General features: G+C 33.6%; 1 protein-coding gene across 1 annotated transcript in view; it reads left to right on the forward strand.

The window, feature by feature from the left end:
- Positions 1-23,386, forward strand: part of ATL1 (atlastin GTPase 1) — a 110,910-nt gene that overhangs the window by 50,326 nt on the left and 37,198 nt on the right. The window contains exons 6-7 of the mRNA XM_074235999.1: positions 4,815-4,871; positions 18,514-18,606. Of these exons, the coding sequence (XP_074092100.1) occupies positions 4,815-4,871; positions 18,514-18,606 (150 nt within the window). The remainder of the gene's footprint in view (positions 1-4,814; positions 4,872-18,513; positions 18,607-23,386) is intronic.

The following is a 23,386-nucleotide window of genomic DNA, read 5'->3' on the forward strand; positions in this document are numbered from 1 at the left end:
AACTCAACAAAGAACAAAGAGAAAGGAAAGGCAAAAAAGAAAGAAAAAGGAGGGACAGAGGAACAGACCACTTTGAATTGCACATTATTAGGGTTGATCAGAATCCTTCTCTTTCTTCATCACCATCTTCTGTATAAACAGGGACACAAATGGTAGAGAAAAAAATGAAAAAGGATATGAGAGAAGTAAATACGTAATTGACAATCTTAATCATGATCATGAATGGGATAAACTAACCTATAAAATGTAGAAGTATAGCAGAATGGATTTAAATTCATAAGAGATATAAAAAAATATAAAGATTCACAAAAAGTAAAGAGAATTTATTTTTCTTAAGGCAAATTCAAAAAAAAGCAGGTATAACAATCATGAATCTAGACAAAACAATAGTAAAAATAGAACTCATTAAAAGGAATAAGCAGGGAAACTACATTATGTTTAATTGGCTAGTAGAAATTTATCAATATTTAATCTGTATGCAAAAATGGCTTAACACTTAACACAAAGGAAAAGTTAATCTAATTACAGGAGGAAGCAGACTTCAGAAATATAATAATTTGTGACCTAACCCTTTTTAGGCTTAAGTAAAACTAACAAAAATGCAAATTTAAAATAAGTGTTAAAACTTCATACAATTTTAGAAAAGATAAATATTATATTTGAAATAGATTTTAAATGGAATATAAAAAATAAAATTAAATAAATTTTAAAAATATAAAACACTCAGATTATAAAATAGTAAGTAGAGCATTTAAAGAACTCACTTTGAGAAAAATATATTGAACAAGCATTAAAGGAAAAAATCCTAGCACCATATGAATATATAAGTGAATTTGATATATCAAAGAACAATTAATTCCAAGTTTAGATAAACATTTTGAAACTTTGGAAAAATGACATACTTTCAAACCCCTTTTGTAAGGAAAAAATATGCTCCTGATATTTAAACTATAGAGAAAAGTCAGAGAAATTAAAATTATAGCCCAATATCTTGAATTAATGTTCATGGAAAAATATTGAAAACATAAGAAGCTGCAATATATTGAAAAGATTATACACTTTGACTAGGCTGGCTTTATACCAGCAAAATAAGGTTCATTCATTGTTATGAAAACTACAAATACAGTAGACCAGATTAAAAAGTAAAGCAAGAAAAATCATGCAATTATATTAATATGTGACAGAAAATTTTTTTTGATTAAATATACCCTTTTTCTTTTTAAAAATTGAAGAAAGTCTAATAAAGTAAATAGTATCTAAACTAACAAATAAATATCATCTCTGATGGATTTCTTTTCAGTAAGATCAAGGTTAAAGCAAAAATGTCCATTGTCAGCCTTTTTATTTAATATGAAAATGATAGCTATATGAAAATAAAATAAAATTGAGAATTATAGGATGATAACTTTTGTAAATAATATCATGGTTTACTGACATTAATTATTTAAGTTAATTATTTGGTTTAATCTCTAAGGTTTTCAAAACCAAAGTAGTAGGATATAAAATAAATGTACAGAGGTGGCTAGGTGGCACAGTGGATAGAGCACCGACCCTGGAGTCAGGAGTACATGAGTTCAAATTCGGCCTCAGATACTTAATAATTACCTAACTGTGGCCTTGGGCAAGCCAATTAACCCTATTTGCCTTGCAAAAAAATAAATAAATTGAAATAAAATAAATGTACAAAAATCATCAACCTATTTTGTATGTTTCTAACAAAACTTTGCAGTAAAATTATTTCAGAAACAATTTAAAATATATAAATTCTCTGGGACAGAAAGGAATTTTTTGAATATAACTACAAAACATTGTTTACAGAGATGAAGGAAGACCTAAATAATTAGAGAGAAATAATTGATCACTGTTGGTCTGGGTTAATAAAAATAAAAATACTTCTGAAATCAATTTGTAGATTCAGTTCCATGAAAATATTAAATAAATGCAAGTAGGCAAAAATAATTACAAAATACACTTGAAGGAAAAAAAACTGATACCTCGGTGGCAAAGAATTGGAAATCAAGTAAATGTCCTTCAATTGGAGAATGGCTTAGCAAATTGTGGTATATGTATGTCATAGAACACTATTGTTCTATTAGAAACTGGGAGGGACTGGAATTCAGGGAAGCCTGGAGGGATTTGCATGAGCTGATGCTGAGTGAGATGAGCAGAACCAGAAAAACACTGTACACCCTAACAGCAACATGGGGGTGATGATCAACCTTTATGGATTTGTTCATTCCATCAGTGCAACAATCAGGAACAATTTTGGGCTGTCTGCAATGGAGAATACCATCTGTATCCAGATAAAGAACTGTGGAATTTGAACAAAGTTCAAGGACTATTCCCTTTAATTTAGGGGGGAAAAAAACAGGCATCTTATTGTCCGATCTTATTATCTCATACTTTTTGTTTCTTCCTTAAGGATATGATTTCTCTCTCATCACACTCAATTTGGATCGTTGTACAACATGGAAACAAAGACTGACAAATTACTTTCGGGGGGGTAGGGAAGTAAGATTGGGGAAAAAATTGTAAAACTCAAAATAAATAAAACCTTTAATTAAACAAAACTGGGCACAGTGGATAGAGTACTGGCCTTGGAGTCAGGAGTACCTGAGTTCAAATCTGGTCTCAGACACTTAATAATTACCTAGCCATGTGGCCTTGGGCAAGCCACTTAACCCCATTGCCTTGCAAAAACTAAAACACACACACACAAAAACACACAAATCAAGGTCAAAGGTTAAGAGTCAATCAAGCCAAGAAGAACACCAGAATGAGGGAGGAAGACCACTTAGTTCTCATGTGACCCACTTAGCTCTTATGTGATCTGTTTCAGAAAAACCCTGAAATTTGAAACAGGTGCCTTGAGGCATCCAGTTCAGAAACTCAACCAATCCCAAAGAAGCCAGCAAGAGCACCAGAAAAGTTCTCTTTGTTTTGTGAAGAGCAGAGCTACCCTGGAATGAATTCACCCCCAAGAGAGGAACCCAGGGGGACCAGTGAGCTCGCATATTAACTGAGCAGCACAGCATAGCCTAAGACTGGCAACCTGACATTATCCTACTGTTTAAATCTGTTGACAATCATATCATACTCTTGAGAAGCTCATAAAATCACCATACTGACTTTAGTCCATCATGAGACAGGTTTGGATGTTCTGTATTGTCACCAATATGTTTCCAGGAAAATCAGTTGAAATTGGAGCACTGAGGTTCCTCAATAATAAGGGAGGAAAAAAAAAAATCATACCCAAGAGCCAAAGACAACCACAGAATCCAGACCATCCAGAAAAGTTCTGTTTCCTATCAAATCAGGCCATAGGGCAAAATGATTCTGGTGAAGGCAAGTGGGAAGGATGTCTTTACACAACAGTTCCCTCACTATAATAAGTATAATTGTGTAAATCATGTCATCATATATATATAAAACAACCTGAATGAACATCATCGGGGGAAATATTTACATAATTTTTCCCCATATTGTAAAACAAAAGAACTTGGAAAGATTTAAGAACTCTGATTTAATATAATAATTGATCATACCATCAAAATACTTATGATGGCACCTGCTTCCCCATCTCTTGTATAAGGCACAAGAAGAGATACAAATTTCTGATCACCACTATTATAACACTTCTTTACTATGCTTTATTATATGGCAGGATTTTTCTGTTGTGATTAGAAGAGTAATGATATTAATGCAAAAACAAAAGAAAAGAAGTAAAAGAACATAAAGGAAATATTTTTTAAAGCATTGAAGAGAACATGAATTCAAAAGGGGACAGAGAACCTAGATAGTGTTGAAAATGTCTTATTTTATTTTTAAATGTCTTGTTTAAACTACAGAACTGAGTTTAAATTTCTTTTTTCTGTTCGTGCTAAAAATACCAGTTTCTTAATGTTTGTCAATATAATAAAAATGTACATAATAAAACTTATATGTATAATATTCTGTATATATGCATATAGTTTTAAAATATGGTTTTATTGGTCTCTTATGTTTCATATCATTATAGTTTTCCCTAGTGTATCTTTCTCTCCTTCCTAGATGGCTCTCATCCCTTTAACAAACAGCATTTTTAAAGACCAGAAAAAAAAAACACAGAGGGGGCAGTGGGAAGGAGGGAATTCAGTATAACTAATCAATACATGTAAAAAGTCAGAAAAGATGCACACTGTGCAACCTCGGTAGATTTCCTACCTCCAAAAAGAAGTAGGTTGGACGTTTCTCTTATCTCTTCATTTAAGTCATATTTGATCTATACTGTTTTACTGTGTGTGTGTGTGTGTTTGTGTGTATGTGTGTGTGTGTGTGTATGTGTGTGTGTGGTTCTTTCCATTTACATTGATGTTGCCATTGTGTGCAATGATTTCTTGGTTCTTCATCATTTCATTTAGTTCTTTCTACGATTATCTATAGGCATCATAATCATCATTTCTTATAGCATAGTAATGTTCTATAACATTCATGTATCATAATTTGTTTAGCCCTTACCCAGTAGATGGGCACCTACTTCTTTTTAAATTCTTTGCTCTCACAAAAAGTTCAGCTATAAATATTTTGGTATATATGGAGACTTTAAAATGGCTTCTTGGCATATATGCCCAATCATGGAGTCTACAGCTCAAAGTGTACAGACATTGAATACATATAGATATGTATAAATATATAGTATTATTATCTTGTAACATACATGTATTATTTTAATACAAACGAGAGGTTTCTGTCTTAAAATAAAACTTGAAAGGAGGGAAAAAATTTGTCATATATTGAGATATACCAGTATTTATTTTGCTTTTTCTCCTCTTTAGCTTTTCACTGAGTATGGCAGACTGGCCATGGAAGAAACATTTCTGAAGCCATTTCAGGTTAGTCTGTGTGTGAAATTGATTATTTCCTCGATACATCAAGTGTATGAAATAGAAGGGCCATGTGTAATCTACCTATGATTTGCCTAATAATAATAATAATAATAATAGTTTAAATACTATTATATTAAAACTATTTTATTTTGATTTTTCTTGTCCTACCTCCTTTTCACCTTTTACTACCTTTGGTTTATTTTCCTAATCCTTTAGGAGGTACAGTGGATAGAGCAATGAACTAATCAGGATGTAGACCTGGGTTCAAATGTGACCTTAGACACTTAATTATGTAAGCATAAGCAAGTCATTTGACCTTGTTTTCCTCAGGTTTGTCATAAATAAAATAGGGGTTAATGAGAGCAACTAATTCCCAAAGTGAGGATCAAATGAGATAATATTTTTAAAGCACCTTGCAAATCTTAAAGCTATATAAAAATGTTAGCTCTTATTACCATCATTATTTTAGATCCTGTTGCAACTAATAAATGAAACACAGAACAAGGAAAAGAGAAACTAGCCTCCAGAAATCTTTGATGTAGGTCACAGTTTTGAGAAATCTTTCCAAGTCCAAAGGTAACTTCTGACCTTAGTAGAAAGTGTCATAACTGGCTTCCTAGATGAATTCTGACATCTAAACTCAACCAGCTCTGATTAAAATTGATTAGTGAGAAATGGCAATTAGTGCAAAATGCCAATTATCAAAAAATAAATTAAAATATTTTCTAAGACTATCATTTATTAAGTAAATCGATTATCAATCAACAGAAAAGCTGTGAATGTCTAAGTTAAAACTAGTTTTCAACTAGATGTAGAAATATAGGACAAATAGTAATGCTGGATGCAAATTTTATATGATTTCTTTTGAAAGGGAAGGGAAAAGAACAAACATTTTATATACACATACCATGTGGCAAGCACTTTACTGAGTACTTTACAAATATTATCTCATTTGATCCTCAAAATCCTCATTATTTCTACTTTAGAAAACTGAGGCAGACATAGTAAGTAACTTTAGAATAAATCTAAAACCTAAATTTTTAAAAAGAATAATAAATTGAAAATTGATTAGCAAATCTAGCTAAATAAATGCTGTCTTTTACTATCTCAACAAAGTAGGAAATATGAAGCTTTATGAGGAAGGATAAATGAAGAATAATAACTATCCTAATTATCCTTCAATTTAAATTCCTTATCTTTTGATTTTTTTATTTATACTTTTTCTAAGTAATTCATTTTGTTGTGACAGATTTTTGTCTCTGTGGATAAGACTTGATCCTGTTTTGCTTTTTTTGCCATTAATGATATTTTTGCGTTTTAGTTTTACTATATTATATTCTGCTCAACTCTGTCAAATGGTATGGTCTCCTTCCTTTAATAGGTTGGTTGGTTATCCACTGAAAGTGCTTAAGTGGCACAGTAAATAGAGCTCTGAGTCAATATCTGAGTTTAAATCCAATCTCAGATGTTTCCAGCTGTGTGACCTTGGGCAAGTCATTTAACTTCTCATTGTCCCAAACAACTTTCTAAAAAGTTAAGTTACAGAGAAGACTATAACCAGCATAGAGAAAGTTCCTCACCAGGAGTTCCCTGTATAAATGACTAAAAAAAAAGGTTAAAATAAAACTATTAAGCATTATCATTAAATATAATACACACTTCAGTTTCTATAGCTTTTATAAATACTAGGAGGTCCTTTTCTTCATTCCTTCTTTCACTGATGAATCATCTGCCTCAGGAAGTTTACATCTCTTCCAGGTTCTAGGGATACCTTTGAGAGTTGACTATACACACACACACACACACACACACACATAATGTTAGGAGCCTGTTAACGCTGGGGTCTTCTACTCTATATCAAATGTCACGAAATAATGCCCCAGTATAACTTTTTTTTGTCCCAATATCATTTAACCAGTTAACACAAAATACTTTATACAAAGGAATGTTTACTGAGAAAATATAGTAGGAATAGAAGTAAAAAATCACATCATACTCTCCCTTCAATAACTGGGCTTAAACTTAAGCAGTTGCTGCAAAGTAAACAAAGAAATAAATCACCCAAAGTCTCAACTAAATGCCCTCCATACCTTCCATTGTGCCCTCTGAAATTCCTTCTCCATTGACATCACCTTCATCCTAAATCATTTCCACTCCCACTCCTTTCATCTTCAAGCATCTATCTACTGATAGAATCTGCCTTTCCACTGATGACACAGCCTCCCTGACCAAACCTTCCAGAATTGGTTATACTTTCACTCATTATCCTTGGCTCACTAGTTAAAACAGGAGGGTTGAGAGACCACTTGTGCTCTATTGCCATTTCAGGTTCTTTATCTAGTTATTCAGTAACTTTCCCTACTTTGATGCCTATCCTATTCATATCTACCACACCACCAAAAGTCTGTTAGCTATTGTCCACACGCCTTTTCTTCCTCAATGAGTTCAATACATGGGTCACAATTTTTCTCTTCTCTGTAGTTCTTGTCTTCATACATGTATTATTCCACAAACACTCTTCAACCTACTTCCTTCCCATGACCCACTCTCCAAATGCACCTCAATACACAAAGATGGTCATACCTAGTATTCTGACAACCTTACCTAAATATACTACTTCCATGTTCCATAATTCTGAAATCCCCTTATCTAACCATATTCTACTGATTCTAAACTTCTCCTTCTGCCTTCCCTTATGAAGCCCTGGTCTTTGCGCATACTATGACCTCTAAGTCCATGACTAGTAGAATCTCTCCTAGTTCTTGTCTATAACTAGACACTTTCTCCTCTTTTCTCCATCTTGACCCTTTGTTAAACTAGATCAACTCCATACTGTTCTCTTCTGTCTAGCTATTTTAATACATTTCCTTTTACCTTGCTAAGTTTCAGCTTTGGATGAATCATTAATCACTGCCTTCGTTTCTACAAAAGGAGATGAAGAAAATCATGTAACTATTCTAAGGTCCATTAAAAATTTATGTATCAAAACTTCAATAGGGCTCTCACTGCCATTGGACAGTCCTTTTACACCTTCATCTATTACTATTATATTCTCCACAGTATCTCTCCCAAACCTTTTTATCCCACCTCATATTGGTTCTTCTCCCAACCTCTCAACTGACAACTTTCTTCACAGTTATAGAAAACTTTGAGGCTATTCACTATGAGCTCCCTCTTCTCAACTTTTCTTCATCTCACATCACTTATATGTCTTTTGCTACTATTTCCTCCTACATACTTCTGGGTTTCAAGTCTGGGGCAATCTTCTGGTGAGGCCCCACCCTCCTGCAGATTATCAATCCTCTAGGCAATTAAGCATCCCTCCCCCAGTATAAGCCACCCCATTGCTGACTAGTAGTGAAGGTCCATTCCAGGGAGGGCCAACAGCAAGACCCTGCATCTGGGATCTACTTGTTTTCATAGCAATCCAGTAGGAGGCCACCTCTTCCAGGAACAACCACCAAAAGATTCTTTTCCCATAGCAATCTAGCAGTAAGACCCCATTCCTGGAACAGCCAACAGGGAGGACCCCCCCCCCCAACAATCCAAGCCAAAGAGAAGCCTGTCCTCCAGAGAAAGCAAGCAGCTATGTCTTGAAGTCCAGTGAAAGTCAGAAATAAAACTCAGAGCCCCAGCACAAAGAGCTTGGGATAATGCAAAATCAGAGCCCATCTCTCACATGAAAATACCAAGTCACAAAAAAAAAAGGGAAAAAGAGCTTCACTATAGAAAGTTACTACTGTCTGTGTTGCTCTATGTATCTTGGTACAGTGCTCAGCACTGTACCTTTCACAACTAAAGGTGCTTAATAAATGTTGAGTCTTCCTAAAAAAAAAAGTTACTATGTATTATGTATGGTAGTAGGGAAGATCAAGGTATAAACTTAGAAGAGGACAGTAGGATCAAAATGTCTATATATGAAGCCTAAAAGAAAAATCTAATTTGGTCTTAGGCCCCCCCCAAAAAATTCCTAGAAAAGTTTAAAAATTATTTTAAAAAACAAATTAGAGAAATAGAAAAAAAAATTGGGAGAAGAAATGAGAATAATGCAAGAGAATTATGAATCAGGGAGTCAATAGCATAATAAAAAATACTTTAAAATTTACTGAGGAAAATAACACCCTAAAAATATAATTAGACAAATGGAAGTAAAAAAAAACTCACTGAAAAAGAAATGTCTTAAAAATTAGAATTGGGGGGCAGCTAGGTGGTGCGGTGGATAAAGCACCGGCCTTGGAGTCAGGAGTACCTGGGTTCAAATCCGGTCTCAAACACTTAATAATTACCTAGCTGTGTGGCCTTGGGCAAGCTACTTAACCCCACTGCCTTACAAAAACCTAAAAAAAAAGAGAAGGAAAGAAGAAACAACTGACCTAGAAAATAAATCCAGAAGAGATAAAATTATTATACTATCTGAAAGCCATGATCAAAAAATGAAGAGGAAGATGGGGGTGGGGTGGTTAGGGGTCAAAGTTTATATCTTATTCTCATCAAAACTGGCTCAAAGAGGAAATAACATATACACCCATTTGGATGTAAACATCTGTCTTACCCTATAAGGAAGTTAAAAGAGCCAGGAATAGTAGAATAGGGAGAAGAGAGGGTAGATCTAGGAAGGCAATGATCAGAATTAAAATACTTGTGAGGAGGGAAAGGGTGTGGGGTAAAAGAAAGGGAGATGAACAAGCTAAAAAAAGAAAGGAAGGAAATAGTTATAATAATTATGAATGTGAATGGGATTAACTCACTCTTAAAACAGAAGTGAATTGGGGCGGCTAGATAGTAGAGTGGATAGAGCACCAGCCCTGGAATTAGCTGTAACTGAGTTCAAATCCAGCCTCAGACACTTAATTACCTAGCTGTGTGGCCTTGGGCAAGCCATTTAATCCCATTGCCTTGAAAAAAAACTAAAAACAAACAAACAAAAAAACAGAAGTGAATAGCAGAATGGATTAAAAACCGGAATCCTACAGAGATCATGAAAAAGGGTAAAAATCCCACATGTACAATAGCAACTCTTTGTAGTGGCAAAGAATTGGAAATTGAGGGGATGCTCATCAATTGGAGAATGACTGAACAAACTGAAGTATATGTATGTGATGGAAAAAGAAAAGCTGTGAAAGACTTGCATTAATTGATGAAGAGTGGCAACTAGGTGGCTCTGTGGATAGTGTACCCACCCTGGAGTCAGGAGGACCTAAGTTCAAATTTGACCTCAGACACTTAATAATTGCTTAGCTGTGTGACTTTGGGCAAGTCACTTAACCCCATTGCCTTAAATAAATAATTTTTTTAAAAAAAATGAATTGCTGCAGAATGAAATGAGCAGATCCAGAAGGATATTATACATACTAATAATAATATGGGGAAATGGTCAACTATGATAGACTTGTTCATTTCAGTAGTATAATAATCAAAGACAATTTTAAGGGACTTGTGATAGAAAAAATGCCACCTGTATTCAGAGAAGGAACTGTGGAGTTTAAATGATACTAAACTTATCATCTTCAATTTTTAAAAAATTGTCTCAAGTATTATGTTATTTTTTTCTTTCTAATGATTTCTTCCATTTGGATTTGATTCTTCTCTCACATGATCAAAATGGATTTATTGTTTAGCATGGTTATAAATGTAGAACCTATATCAAATTGTTTCCTGTCAAAGGGAAAGAAGGGAGAAAGGGAAGAAAATGTAAAACTCAAAACCTTGAAAAAAATGATTGGCAAAAACTACAGTTGCATGTAATTGGAAAAACAAATAAAATATTTTTAAAAAAGAAAAAATAGGTGGGATATAAAGCCATCAACACTAAAATTTTAAAGACAGAAATGATGGAGAAGAAAAGGAGCTATTGTCTAAAGAAAATAACATGAATACAAAGAGAACTCATTGACCTAGTAAGAATTTTAGAAACAGGAAAAAAAAAAACCCGGGATCCTACAATAGCTGTTTACAAGAAACACAATGAAGCAGAGACACACTTAGGGTAAAGCTAAGGGAACTTAAACACAGCATTCAAAATTTCTCCATTTCCTGCAACCCATAGTTCCAAATTATATATATATAGTGTAGTTCTTGCTAATGGACCACCTATGTTTTCTTACTAAGCCTAAATTTGTACAAGCAGCAAAGAATCAATATTTTCTTGCATCTCAGCTTCAGAGGTTGTGTTGAATGTATGATCATCTGTGAACACAACACCACCTCCCTCTTCACTTTAAACTTGTAGTTTTTTCAATAATTTACCATCAGTGTAAAATACTGATCTAGATACTATTTTCATCCTCATTGAAGTCCTCTGACAATACTGCTAAAAACATCATGCTAAAAAGCTTGAGAGCAAGCACACAATTCTGCTTCACTCCATTGTTGATTGGGAAAGTGCAAGAGCATCACTCATTATCCAGCACCTAGACAAGCTCACCAATCATGAAATTGAGATCCAATACTGATGATCTTCTCTGGGCAACCATATTTTGCCATGATCTTCCACAAGCCCTCACAACTGACAGTATCAAAGACTTTGGTCAGATCAATACATGTTATGCACAGACCTCTATTCTGCTCCTGGCATTTCTACTGGAGTTGTCAGACAGCAAATACCTTATTAACTGTTTTTCCTGACTCTCAGGTAGATGACCATCTTCTCAGCCTGTTAAGGGAGGATTCAGACAAGAATCTTGCCAGTCATGGAAGCACCCTTGAATACCTGGGGAATAACTTCCTCTGGTCATATAACCCAAGTTAGTTGGGTTAGTCAGTTTTTGAATAAGAGTGAAATAAAATAGAATAAGCACCAGAAGAGCCCAATGAATTCAAAACGCTTCTTCAATTGAAAGTTCAACCAGAGACAACTGACTTCAGCCTGAGATGTATAACCATTAGCTTCAGCATTGATTGATGATGATCAATTGAAAACACTGTGGAAGTGTTCAGCCCCTATCTCCAGGATCAGGTCCTTATCAAATCTATGTGGCTTCATCAGGATTGAGTAATTGAGATAAGTCTTTGACCCATAGTCTTGATAGCATCCTAAAAGTGCTTTGGATTGTTACTATCAGTGTAAAACTGAATTTCATCTGCCTTCTTACTGAGCCAAGACTCTTGCATCTCTGTTCTTCACTTTCACTTTACTTTTGATGTAGTTAAACATTGCCATCTTAGAGATGGATAAATCCTCTGGAGTTCTCATTTTTCATTTAGCACCATCATTTTCATTAAACCAATCTTGATGTTTTCTTGTGTTCTGGCACAAATGATCAAATATAGTGCTGTACATCAAATTTCTGAAAGCTGTTCATTTCTTTCCTGCCATATATGTTTCACACTAGGAGAAGCACTGTGACCTGTAGACCTCTTGCCTTGGGATAACTGCTTCTGTTGAATGAGAATGTTTAGCTTGGAAAGATCTTTTAGGTGTGCTGGATTTCATGGTGTCCATAAACACGTGCACATGTCATGTAATGATGATGACTGAAATCATCTTTGTACAAGATATATATGTGTATATATGTATATGTGTATATATATATATTAGGTTTTTGCAAAACAAACGGGGTTAAGTGACTTGCCCAAGGCCACACAGCTAGGTAATTATTAATTATTAAGTGTCTGAGGCCAGATTTGAACTCATGTACTGCTTACTCCAGGGCTGGTGCTCTATCCACTGTGCCACCTAGCCACACCTGCACCATCTAGCCACCCCTTTTTACATATTATTGCATGGTTCAACCATAGGGTGGGATTCCTGCTTGCCACAGTAAACTGTCCAAGGACAAGTAAAGTGAACAGTTTTAGCTTGCCTTTTCTAGCCTCTTACTCACAAAAGGAGGTGAACAATGTCATCCTTAAAAAGCAGCTGAAGGGGTACTGAATCCTATTACTGCTCCCTGTGAGAAGACAATCCTATGACATTGACTGACTGTGTGCAGAGTTGTGACCACAGGTCCCAGTGTATCTGCACCTGCTGCTTCATCACTTGTCTGTTGTCATAGGGCTTTGAACTAGGTAAAAATGGTAAAATGGCATGGGTGATGTCTTTTGATTTGTACATAAATTGAATTTAAGTGAAGCAGAGTTACGTAAAGTCATCAACTTCACTCTCCCTTCTAAAGTAGTCAAAGTCCTATGGCAAAACAAAATCAAGACAACTGAGTATAGCTCAAGATGCAATGTCTAATCAAGGTCTAAATGTTTTACAGGGTCTGCTTCAGGAGCCTTCATGGCTTTAGCGCAAATTATTCTCATTTGCCCATTACACCAGGGGAAGTCTTCATATGTTTAGGGTAGACAGCACCTATCCCACCAAAGAATTTGAAAGCCCTCTATTACCCTCAATCTAGTTTAGCCCATCTGCCAAAATGGTTTACTAGAATGTGACCATTAAACACGCTACAGCTTATTGGAGCCACATGTGACAGGTGGGTGATTCAGATGGACTATTGAAAAGGCTGCAACAATCTTCCCCCTCAGAGGTAATAATCTTTCCTAAATGTGCCCTATACCCCATATAGAAATTAGATATAAACCAATATCTAATGAGATATACCAAGAACAAGATAAGCTCCAAATAGATATCTGACCTAGATATAAAAGATTATCTCAAAAAAATTTTTTAAATAAATAAAGATTATCTCATAAATCATGGATCAAGGAAAAAAATTAACTTTCTGTTCTATGCACATGAATCAATTTTTAACAAAACAAGGAAAAGAGTACAGCAGATTAAATAGTTTTGATTACATAAAATTATTTTTTTAAATAAGAAAAGCTCTCATTTCTAAGATAGATAAGAAATCGATTTAAAATTTTAAGAATAAGAGCCATTTCCCAGTTGATAAGGAAGGAGACAAGCATTCATCAAGGACCTAATATATGCCAGGCACTATATAAGCACTTCACAAATTTTCACTTGAATCTTAAAATAGGTCTGGGAAACAGCACAATTATTATCCCTGTCTTATAGTTGAGGATACTAAAGCAGAGACAGGTTAAATGATTTGCTCAGGATTACACAGCTAATAAGTTTCAAGGGAATAGATTTGAATCCAGATTTTCCTGATTGCAAACCCAGTGCCCTAACTTATTCTAATAAATAGTTAAAGTATATGGGCAGATACTTTTCAATGAAGAAATTCAATACATCAATAACCATATAAAAATACTCTAAATCACTAATAACCAGAGAAAGCAAATTAAAGCAACTTTGAAGTTTCACATCACACTGTTCAGATTGGCAAAGACAAAAATCAAGGAAAATCTTAGTGGACTTATGAATTGGTCCTGTCATTCAGTAAAGCAATTTGGAACTCTGCCCAGCAGTCCCACTACAAAACTTAAATCTTAGTTAAGTAAAAAAAAAGACTCATGCAAAAAAAAAAATATTTATCGTTGGATTCTCTATGCTATAATAAAGTACTTGAAAATGAGGGGGTACCCATTAATTATGGAATAGTTGAACAAGGTATGATATAGGAATGCAATGTATTATTATTTCTCTATGAGAAACTCTGAAAGAAACAGTTGCAGAGAAACTTGGAAAGACTTGTATGAACTGAAAGTGCCATGAACAGTCTAGTCTATATATAATGCAACTTTATGTAGTTTTGTGTACAATCCTTTCCTTTACTTCTTTAAATTATATGAATAAATTCATTTTATTTAGTGTTTGTTGTGTTCCAAAAAAGGGAGAAAAAGATACTGACACAAATCAAACTTTGAAGTAAAAGGAATGAATATTTAAGATATACATATATGATATATAATGACCAAATATACATATATGATATATATATAATGCCCAAATTAATAGAACATATGTTACAAATCTTTTCCATTTTTCTTCATCCTTAAATGACTTTGAGATTACTTTGCTTATCTGGGTTTTTTCAGAACTTTTATTTCCCATTTTAAATAGTATTTTATTTTTTCCAATTAATTTAATTTATAAAGACAATTTTTAGCATTCATTTCTTAAATAAAATTTTGAGTTCCAAATTTTTTTCCTGCTCTTCTCCCTGTAATGATAACCAAGTTGATATTGATATAGGATATATATATATATATATATATATATATATATATATGCAATCATGTAACACATATTTCCATATTAGTCATGTTGTATAAGAAGAAATCAAATAAGGAGGGGGAACTATGAAGAAAATTACATAAGGGAAAATGGTATGCTTCAGTCTACCTTCAGACTTCAGACTTCTTCTTCTGGATGTGAATATTATTTTCCATTATAAGTCTTTTGAAGTTGTCTTAAATCATTATATTGGTGAGAAGAGGGAAGTCCATTATAGTTTATCATTGTACAGTGTTGCTGTTAGTGTGTTCAATGTTCTGATTCTTCATTTTGCATCATTTACAGATACAGATAGCATTCTCCATCAGTCTTTCCAAGTTTTTCTGAAATAATCCTGCTTGTCATTTCTTATAGCACACTAGTATTCCATTACATTCATACACCACAACTTATTCATCCATTCCCCAAATGATAGGCCTCCCCTCAATTTTCCATTTTTTTTCACTACCAAAAGAGCTGCTATAAATATTTTTACACGTATAGGTCATTTTCCTATTTTTATGATCTCTTTGGGATACAGACATAGTAGTGGTATTGCTAGATCAAAGGGTATGCATAGTTTGATTGTCAGGTCTTCTTTAGAATGGTTATATCTTCTCTGCTTCATAATAATTTATAATCCTTTGTCATTAAATTTTACACATCAATTTTTTGCTTAAATTAGTTGCCTTCTGACATCTCTTATAAATCAATTTACCTTGATTTATCATCTGGTAGAAATTATTTATAATCAGTGTTATTTCTGTAATCAGTTTCCTAGTTTTTTTTTTTATTTTCAATTACTTTCTTAAATAATTCAGGGTTAAATTTTCTTAATTGTATATGTTTTTTCTTATTTCTGTTCTTTCTTAGTTATTATCACATTTATCAAAGTCTTCTATCATAATAAGAATGCAGTTTTATTCTTTGTAGTCACTTTTATTCTTTGTAGTGTCATTTGGTATTGGCCATATCAACTGCCTAACAATTTTTTTAAGAAAGATTTTGTTTATTTTGAGTTTTACAATTTCTCCCCTAATCTTGCTTCCCTCCCCCCATCTCCACAGAAGACAGTCTGTTAGTCTTTACATTGTTTCCATGGTATACATTGATCGAAGTTGAATATGATGAGAGAGAAATCATATCCTTAAGAAAGAAAAATAAAGTATAAAAGACAGCAAAATTGTACAAATAAGATGACAGTTTTTTTTCCTAAGTTAAAGGTCTTTGTTTAAACTCCACAATTCTTTTTTTTTTAGGTTTTTGCAAGGCAAATGGGGTTAAGTGGCTTGCCCAAGGCCACACAGCTAGGTAATTATTAAGTGTCTGAGACTGGATTTGAACCTAGGTACTCCTGACTCCAAGGCCAGTGCTTTATCCACTATGCCACCTAGCCGCCCTAAACTCCACAATTTTTTCTCTGTATACAGATAGCATTCTCCATCAAAGATAGCCCCAAATTGTCCCTGATTGTTTCACTGATGAAATGAGCAAGTCCATCAAGGTTGATCATCATCCCCATGTCGCTGTTAGGGTGTACAATGTTTTTCTGGTTCTGCTCATTTTGCTCAGCATCAATTCATTCAAATCCTTCCAGGCTTCCCTGAATTCCCATTCCTCCTGGTTTCTAATAGAGCAATAGTGTTGCATGACATACATATACCACAGTTTGCTAAGCCATTCCCCAATTGAAGGATATTTACTTAATTTCCAGTTCTTTGCCACCACAAACAGGGCTGTTATGAATATTTTTGTGCAAGTGATATTTTTACCCTTTTTCATAATCTCTTCAGGGTATAGACCCAGTAGTGGTATTGCTTAGATCAAAGGGTATGCACATTTTTGTTGCCCTTCGGGCACAATTCCAAACTGCTCTCCAGAAAGGTTGAATGAGTTTACAGCTCCACCAACAATGTATTAGTGTCCCAGATTTCACACATCCCTTCCAACATTGATCATTGTCCTTTCTGGTCATATTGTCCAGTCTGAGAGGTGTGAGGTAGTACCTCAGAGATGCTTTAATGGGCATTTCTCTAATAAGTAATGATTTAGAGCAATTTTTCATATGACTATGGATTGCTTTGATTTCCTCATCTATAAATTGCCTTTGCATATCCTTTGACCATTTGTATGTTGCGGAATGGCTTGTTTTTTTGAAAATTTATTCAGTTCTCTGTATATTTTAGAAATTGGTCCTTCATCAGAAATACTAGTTGTAAAATTTATTTCCCAATTTACTACATTTCTTTTAATCTTGGTTACAGTGATTTTGTTTTTTCAAAAGCTTTTAAATTTAATGTAATCAAAATTATCTAGTTTGTTTTTAATGACATTCTCTATCTCTTCCTTGATCATAAACTACCTCCCTTTCCATAGATCTGACAGGTAAACTACTCCTTAATCTCCTAGTTTGCTTATAATATTGTTTTTTATGTCGAGATCCTGTATCCATTTTGATCTTATCTTGGTATAAGCTGTGAGGTGTTGGTCTAATCTAAGTTTCTTCCATACTAACTTCCAATTTGCCAATAGTTTCTATCAAAGAGAGAGAATTTTTATCCCAATAGCTGGACTCTTTGGGTTTATCAAACAGCAGATTACTATAATCATTTCCTACTATTGCACCTAGTCTATTCCACTGATCTACCACTCTATTTCTTAGCCAATATGAGAGAGTTTTGATGACTGATGCTTTATAATATAATTTTAGATCTGATAAGGCTAAGCCACCTTCTTTTGTACTTTTTTTCATTGAATACTTGGAAATTCTTGACTTTTTATTTCTTTATGTAAATTTACTTTCAACTTTTTCTAACTCATTAAATTAATTTTTTTGGAATTTTGATTGGTAGGGCACTAAAGAGGTAGTTTAGTTTTCCTACCAATTTTTTTTAATAGTTTTCCTGAAAAAGAGGTGTGAGACATCAGTACAATCTACAAATCTTTAACTCTCTCGGATCTTTCTCCTACTGGGCCATGTTTTCAACCATATACTTTTTCCCCACCCTCAGTTTTACTACCTTTTAATTGTAATCTCCAAATATCAAAATATATGTTAATTTGATTTAAAAGGTATTACTAAGTTCATGTTATTTTTCCTACTATTTTGCCTTCAGTGACTGAAGTTTATACATAAGCTACAATTATTTTCATAGTAATTTTTTTATAAATACTTATCATGGGATAACATGGTTCAAAGACTTGAATCAATATACGGAAAAACTACCTTTGCCAGTTAAATGAATGCTTCCTTGAATTCAATTAATATTATTTTGTGTGTGTGCAGCTTACCAATGTCTAAATTTGAGATTTCATATTTGCTTCTTATTCATTAATTATTTGTTCTGCGAAATGGATCATAGAGTGGGGTTAAGATGCTGCCCTTATTTTGTTTGTTTGTTTGATTGCTTTTTTATATCTATATAGTTTTTTTGTAATTTTTTTGAAACACCATACTTAAGACACACTCCAAGACAATGCTATTGGTTTGCCTTTCAGAACTAATATAAAAGGAGAAGGGGGGAAAACCTCCAAGTTCCTAAAATACATTCAATTCTATTCCTTTTTGTCTTATTTCAGTCCTTAATATTCCTTGTCCGAGACTGGAGTTTCCCTTATGAATTTTCCTATGGAGCTGATGGTGGTGCCAAATTTTTGGAGAAAAGACTTAAGGTTTGTCATATGCATCTTTGCATCAAACTTTGTCAATGATTGTTAAGCTAGTCCTATAACTTTGATATAGTCCTTTATTTAATATTAACATGATATAATAAAAACTATATATTCCTACATACATAGTACCTGATATTTTGATAAATAATTTCTTGTTCTTGTGTGCTAGTTTTCAGGGCTAATTTACAATTAGAGTTTGATCATTGTTTTTTGTTGTAGCTATTCCATTTAGCCTCTTTCATTTAGTTGAACCACACCCTACATCTACTTTACTTTGAGTATTTTTAGATACCCAAATTAATCTGTGATTTCATGAATTTGGATGTCCCCTCTAATAATGCAGCACCTATCTGTTACCTTCCTTTGCATGCCTTCTCATGAATTTGCTACAAAGAAATATATAAAATAGACTATAAGCTTTTTTCACTTTCTCTTGATAATTTGAGGATACTAGGAGAGAAAGCAGACTATCCACCTGTCAATCATTTTTATATATTCCTCTTCTATTATAAATTTTCCTGATGGTATCTTTTATTCTGTCATTCTTTAAAGCTCCTCTTTTATTTGGAAAGTGGGGAGAAGGGGAACAATTAATTTGGAAAATTTCTACACAACAAATTTCTCTGATAAAGATTTACTATACAAGATACATAAAGAATCAATACAAGAAAAAGAGGCTTACCTAAACAGTGCTCATATCAACTATCCATTGCTCTCTGTAAAGTATTCATGTTCAATTCTTAATAATAATAATAGCTAACATTTATATAGCATGTACTATGTGGCAAGAACTATGCTAAGAACTTTACAAGATTTATCTCCTTTGAGCCTCAACAACCTAGAATCCTAGGTTCCTACTTTACAGTTGAGAAAATTAAGGCAAAGAAAATTAAGATTTTTCCCAAGACTACATAGCTAAAAAATGTCTGAAGCCAGATTTGAACTGAGGTCTTCCTGATTCCACATCCAGTGCTCCCTCTGTTCTGCCACCTAGCTGCTTAATTTCTTCATTAAAACAACAATAATAGAATAGTAGTATAAAAATGTTTTTTATGGAAATGATATCTAAAAGACTTAAAAAATACAAAACAACTTTTTAATACTTTTGATGCTTCCTTTTTTATATATTTCAATAGCCCCCAACCTATCTCTCCTCTCCTTCCCCTAAGCAAAAACTCTCCTGTGTAACACCTATTTATGGTCAAGAAAAGACAATCAAATTATTGAATATATCTAAGATTGCACATCTAGTTCTGGATCACATTGTTTCCATGACATTAGTCTTTTGAACTCCAAATTCTAAAGACTTTCAATGTTTTTTACCTCATATCAATTGATCATCACATAAATTATTCTCTTGGTTGTCCTAATTTCATTCCGAATCACTTCATATAAGTCCTTCTATACTTCTTGAATCAGTCATTCTTCATTTCTTACTGAGCAAACAAAATTCTATTGCGTTTATATATCATAATTGTTCAACCAGTCCCCATTAATGGGCATCTACTTTGTTTTGGGTCCTTGCCATAATGAAAAGCGATGCTATGTTTACCTTCTACTCTATCCCTGACTTCTTTAGGGCATATAACAACTAGTAGTAGAATATTAACTAAGAAAGGAAGGAAGCCAGGAGACAGAAATAAGGAAGGAGAGAATTCCAGGTCTGGGGGATTGAAAATGGAGTCAGTAGTTAGAGAGGCTTGTAGGAGGAAGAGCAAAAAAAAAAAGACAAAAAACTAGTATTACTGGATCACAGATTATGTGGATATGAATATAGAGTGGAAAAGTAAAAAGGGACAAATACATGAAGAGTTTAAATAAAGGATTAATGATATGGAGCCTCTGAAGTTTATTGAATAGAAGAGAGAAGTGACATGGTCAGACCTAAGATTTTAGGAAGATGACTTTGATAACTGAGTAAAGGATTGGAAAGACACTTAAAATCTAATTACTTTTTTTATTTTAGGATTTTTTTTGCAAGGCAAATGGGGTTAAGTGGCTTGCCCAAGGCCACACAGCTAGGTAATTATTAAGTGTCTAAGTCTGGATTTGAACCCAGGTACTCCTGACTCTTGGGCTGGTGCTACCACTATGCCACCTAGCTGCCCCAAATCTAATTACTTTTTGAGTCACTAAACTCCTGATTTAGTGAATCTTATTACAAATTGTTTTCCAGAATAATAGAACCTATTCACATTTTATGTACCTATCCTCTTATAATCAACCAATAAACATTTGTTAAGTGCCTTCTATATACCAGGCACTATTCTAAGAACTGGGAATACCAAAAAAAAAAAAAAAAAAAGGCAAAAGACAGTCCCTGGTCTTAAGAAGCTTAAAATCTAAGTGGGGATCTAACTTGCAAACAAAAATATGCAAAATGAGCTATTTACAGGATAAATAGGAGAAATAAGGGGGGAGGCACTAGAATTAAGAGAAGCCTTCCTGTAGAAGATGGAATTTTAGTTGAGATTTACAGGAGACCTGAGGGTCAGTAGTTGAAGGAAAGGAGGAAGAACATTCTAGAAGAGGATATAGGACCTTCCACCTCCTTATTTTTTGTTTTTTCCAGATGAATTGATCTCCTTTCTCACCTCCAACTCCTGGCTTCCTGGACTTCCTTCTAGATGTAGCTCATATACCACCTTCTTAAGGAGACCTTTCCCCTTCCCTATTTCTCCTTTTCCCCTTAATGTCTTCCAGCTAAGATGACCTTCCATTTCCATTGTATATATGTTGTCTGTACAATGTTTAGCATGTTTTCTCCCCATTAGAATGTAAGTTTCTTGAGCTCTGAGAACATGTTTTCAAATTATAACCTCAGCCCTTAACAAGTTACATGGCATATTTGTCATAAATACAATAAATCATTGTTCTTGTCCAACTGACTATTTAGGTAATCCTCTTTTTCTTGTATTGATTCTTTATGTATCTTGTACAGTAGATCTTTATCAGAGAAATTGTTGTATAGGAATTTTCTGAATTAATTGTTCCCCTTCTCCCCACTTTCCAAATCTTCTTTATGTGTTCTGCATTAGAATGTAAGCTCTGAACTGTCTGGTTTGCTTGAATTTGCATCCTCTAGAACATGGCATAGTGCCAAACAGCTAGTAAATGCCCTCTATGTACCTGATTCTAATTGTTTTAGTTTTGATTGTGTAGAAACTTTTCAGTTTTATGCAATCAGAATTATTATTTTTATCTTTTATGAATATATCTATAACCCGTTTAGTTAAGAATTCTACTGCTTGCCTTAACTATGAAAACCATCATCTTCCTTTATCCTATGATTATATCATTGACATAAGTAAATGCCTTTTAGAATTTATCATAGAACTTGGCTTAAAGTCTTGAACTAAACTATCTTAAATTTTTTGTGTGATGTGAATTAATAAAGCCTTTATACCTCTTCTCAGAATAATTTTTGATGCACAATCCAGTTTTATAGTGATCTTGCTGAGAAAGAATCTTTAAGCCGAGGGTTCAATACCTGGAATCCATGAGATTGTTTTAAAAAATATTTTGATAACTGTATTTCAATAAAATTAGTCCTCTGTAATTTTCATTTGGAAAAATTAGTTAATTATTGGGAAAACTCTAAAGCAAGTTGAAAGAAATTAAGCTTATACCAAGATTTTATAACCACATTCAGCAATTAATTCATAATGAATTCATAAGATCATGAAAATGAGAAGAAAAGCACATCATAAACCTTTCACAAATATGGATAGAGGATGAATTCTTAAGCAGACAATGGGTAGATAATTCAGAATTTAGATAATTTTGTGTGAATGTGAAAAGCTTTTCCTCAAACACATTAAAACATTCGCTACAGGGAAAGGTATTCAAGATATATAGATGACTGGGGGTGGCTAGGTGGCGCAGTGACTCTGGAGTCAGGAGAACCTGAGTTCAAATCCGGCCTCAGACACTTAATAATTACCTAGCTGTGTGGTCTTGGACAAGCCATTTAACCCCACTGCCTTGCAAAAACCTAAAAAAAAAAAAAAAAAAAAAGATATATAGATGACTAACAGAACTATCTAAGACCTAAAACCATCCCCCAATAGAGAAATGGTTGAAGGATATGATCAAACAGTTCTGAATAGAATTGCAAATTATTAACCAAGATATGAAAGAATACAAGTCATTAAAAATAGAAATGCAAATCAAAACAACTCTGAGGTTTCACTTTATACTCTGCAAATTAGTAAACATGACAAAAATTGAAATATTTGATGTTGGAGTTGGTTTGTTTTAGGTTTGTTTTGTTTTGTTTTTTTGCAAGGCAAATGGTATTAAGTGGTTTGCCCAAGGCCACACAGCTAGGTAATTATTAAGTGTCTGAGGCCAGATTTGAACTCAGGTACTCCTGACTCCAGGGCCAGTGTTCTATCCACTGAGCCACCTAGCCACCCCAATGTTGGCGTTGTTTTGTAAATATGAATATATTAATCCATTGGTGGTGGAATTGTAAATTAATCCAGTCAATGTAAAAAGGAATTTGGAATTAAGCCAACAAAGCAACCAAAATGTTTATGCCATTAAATTCAAAGATTTCATTTCTAGACTTGTAACTCAAGGAAGTTTTTGACCAAAAAAAAAAAAAGGCTCCATATATCTAAAAGTATTTATATTTGCAGTTTCTGTGATCATGAAGAATGGGGAAAAAAGTCATTAAATGTTTAGGAGTTGAGAAGTAGCTAAATTGTGATACATTAATGTAAAATATTTTTGTGTTGTTAAGAAAGAGTATGAAAAGAGAATGGAAAACTTACAT

This window comes from Macrotis lagotis, chromosome 4, assembly GCF_037893015.1.
Source record: "Macrotis lagotis isolate mMagLag1 chromosome 4, bilby.v1.9.chrom.fasta, whole genome shotgun sequence".
NCBI classification, from domain to species: Eukaryota; Metazoa; Chordata; class Mammalia; order Peramelemorphia; family Peramelidae; genus Macrotis; species Macrotis lagotis.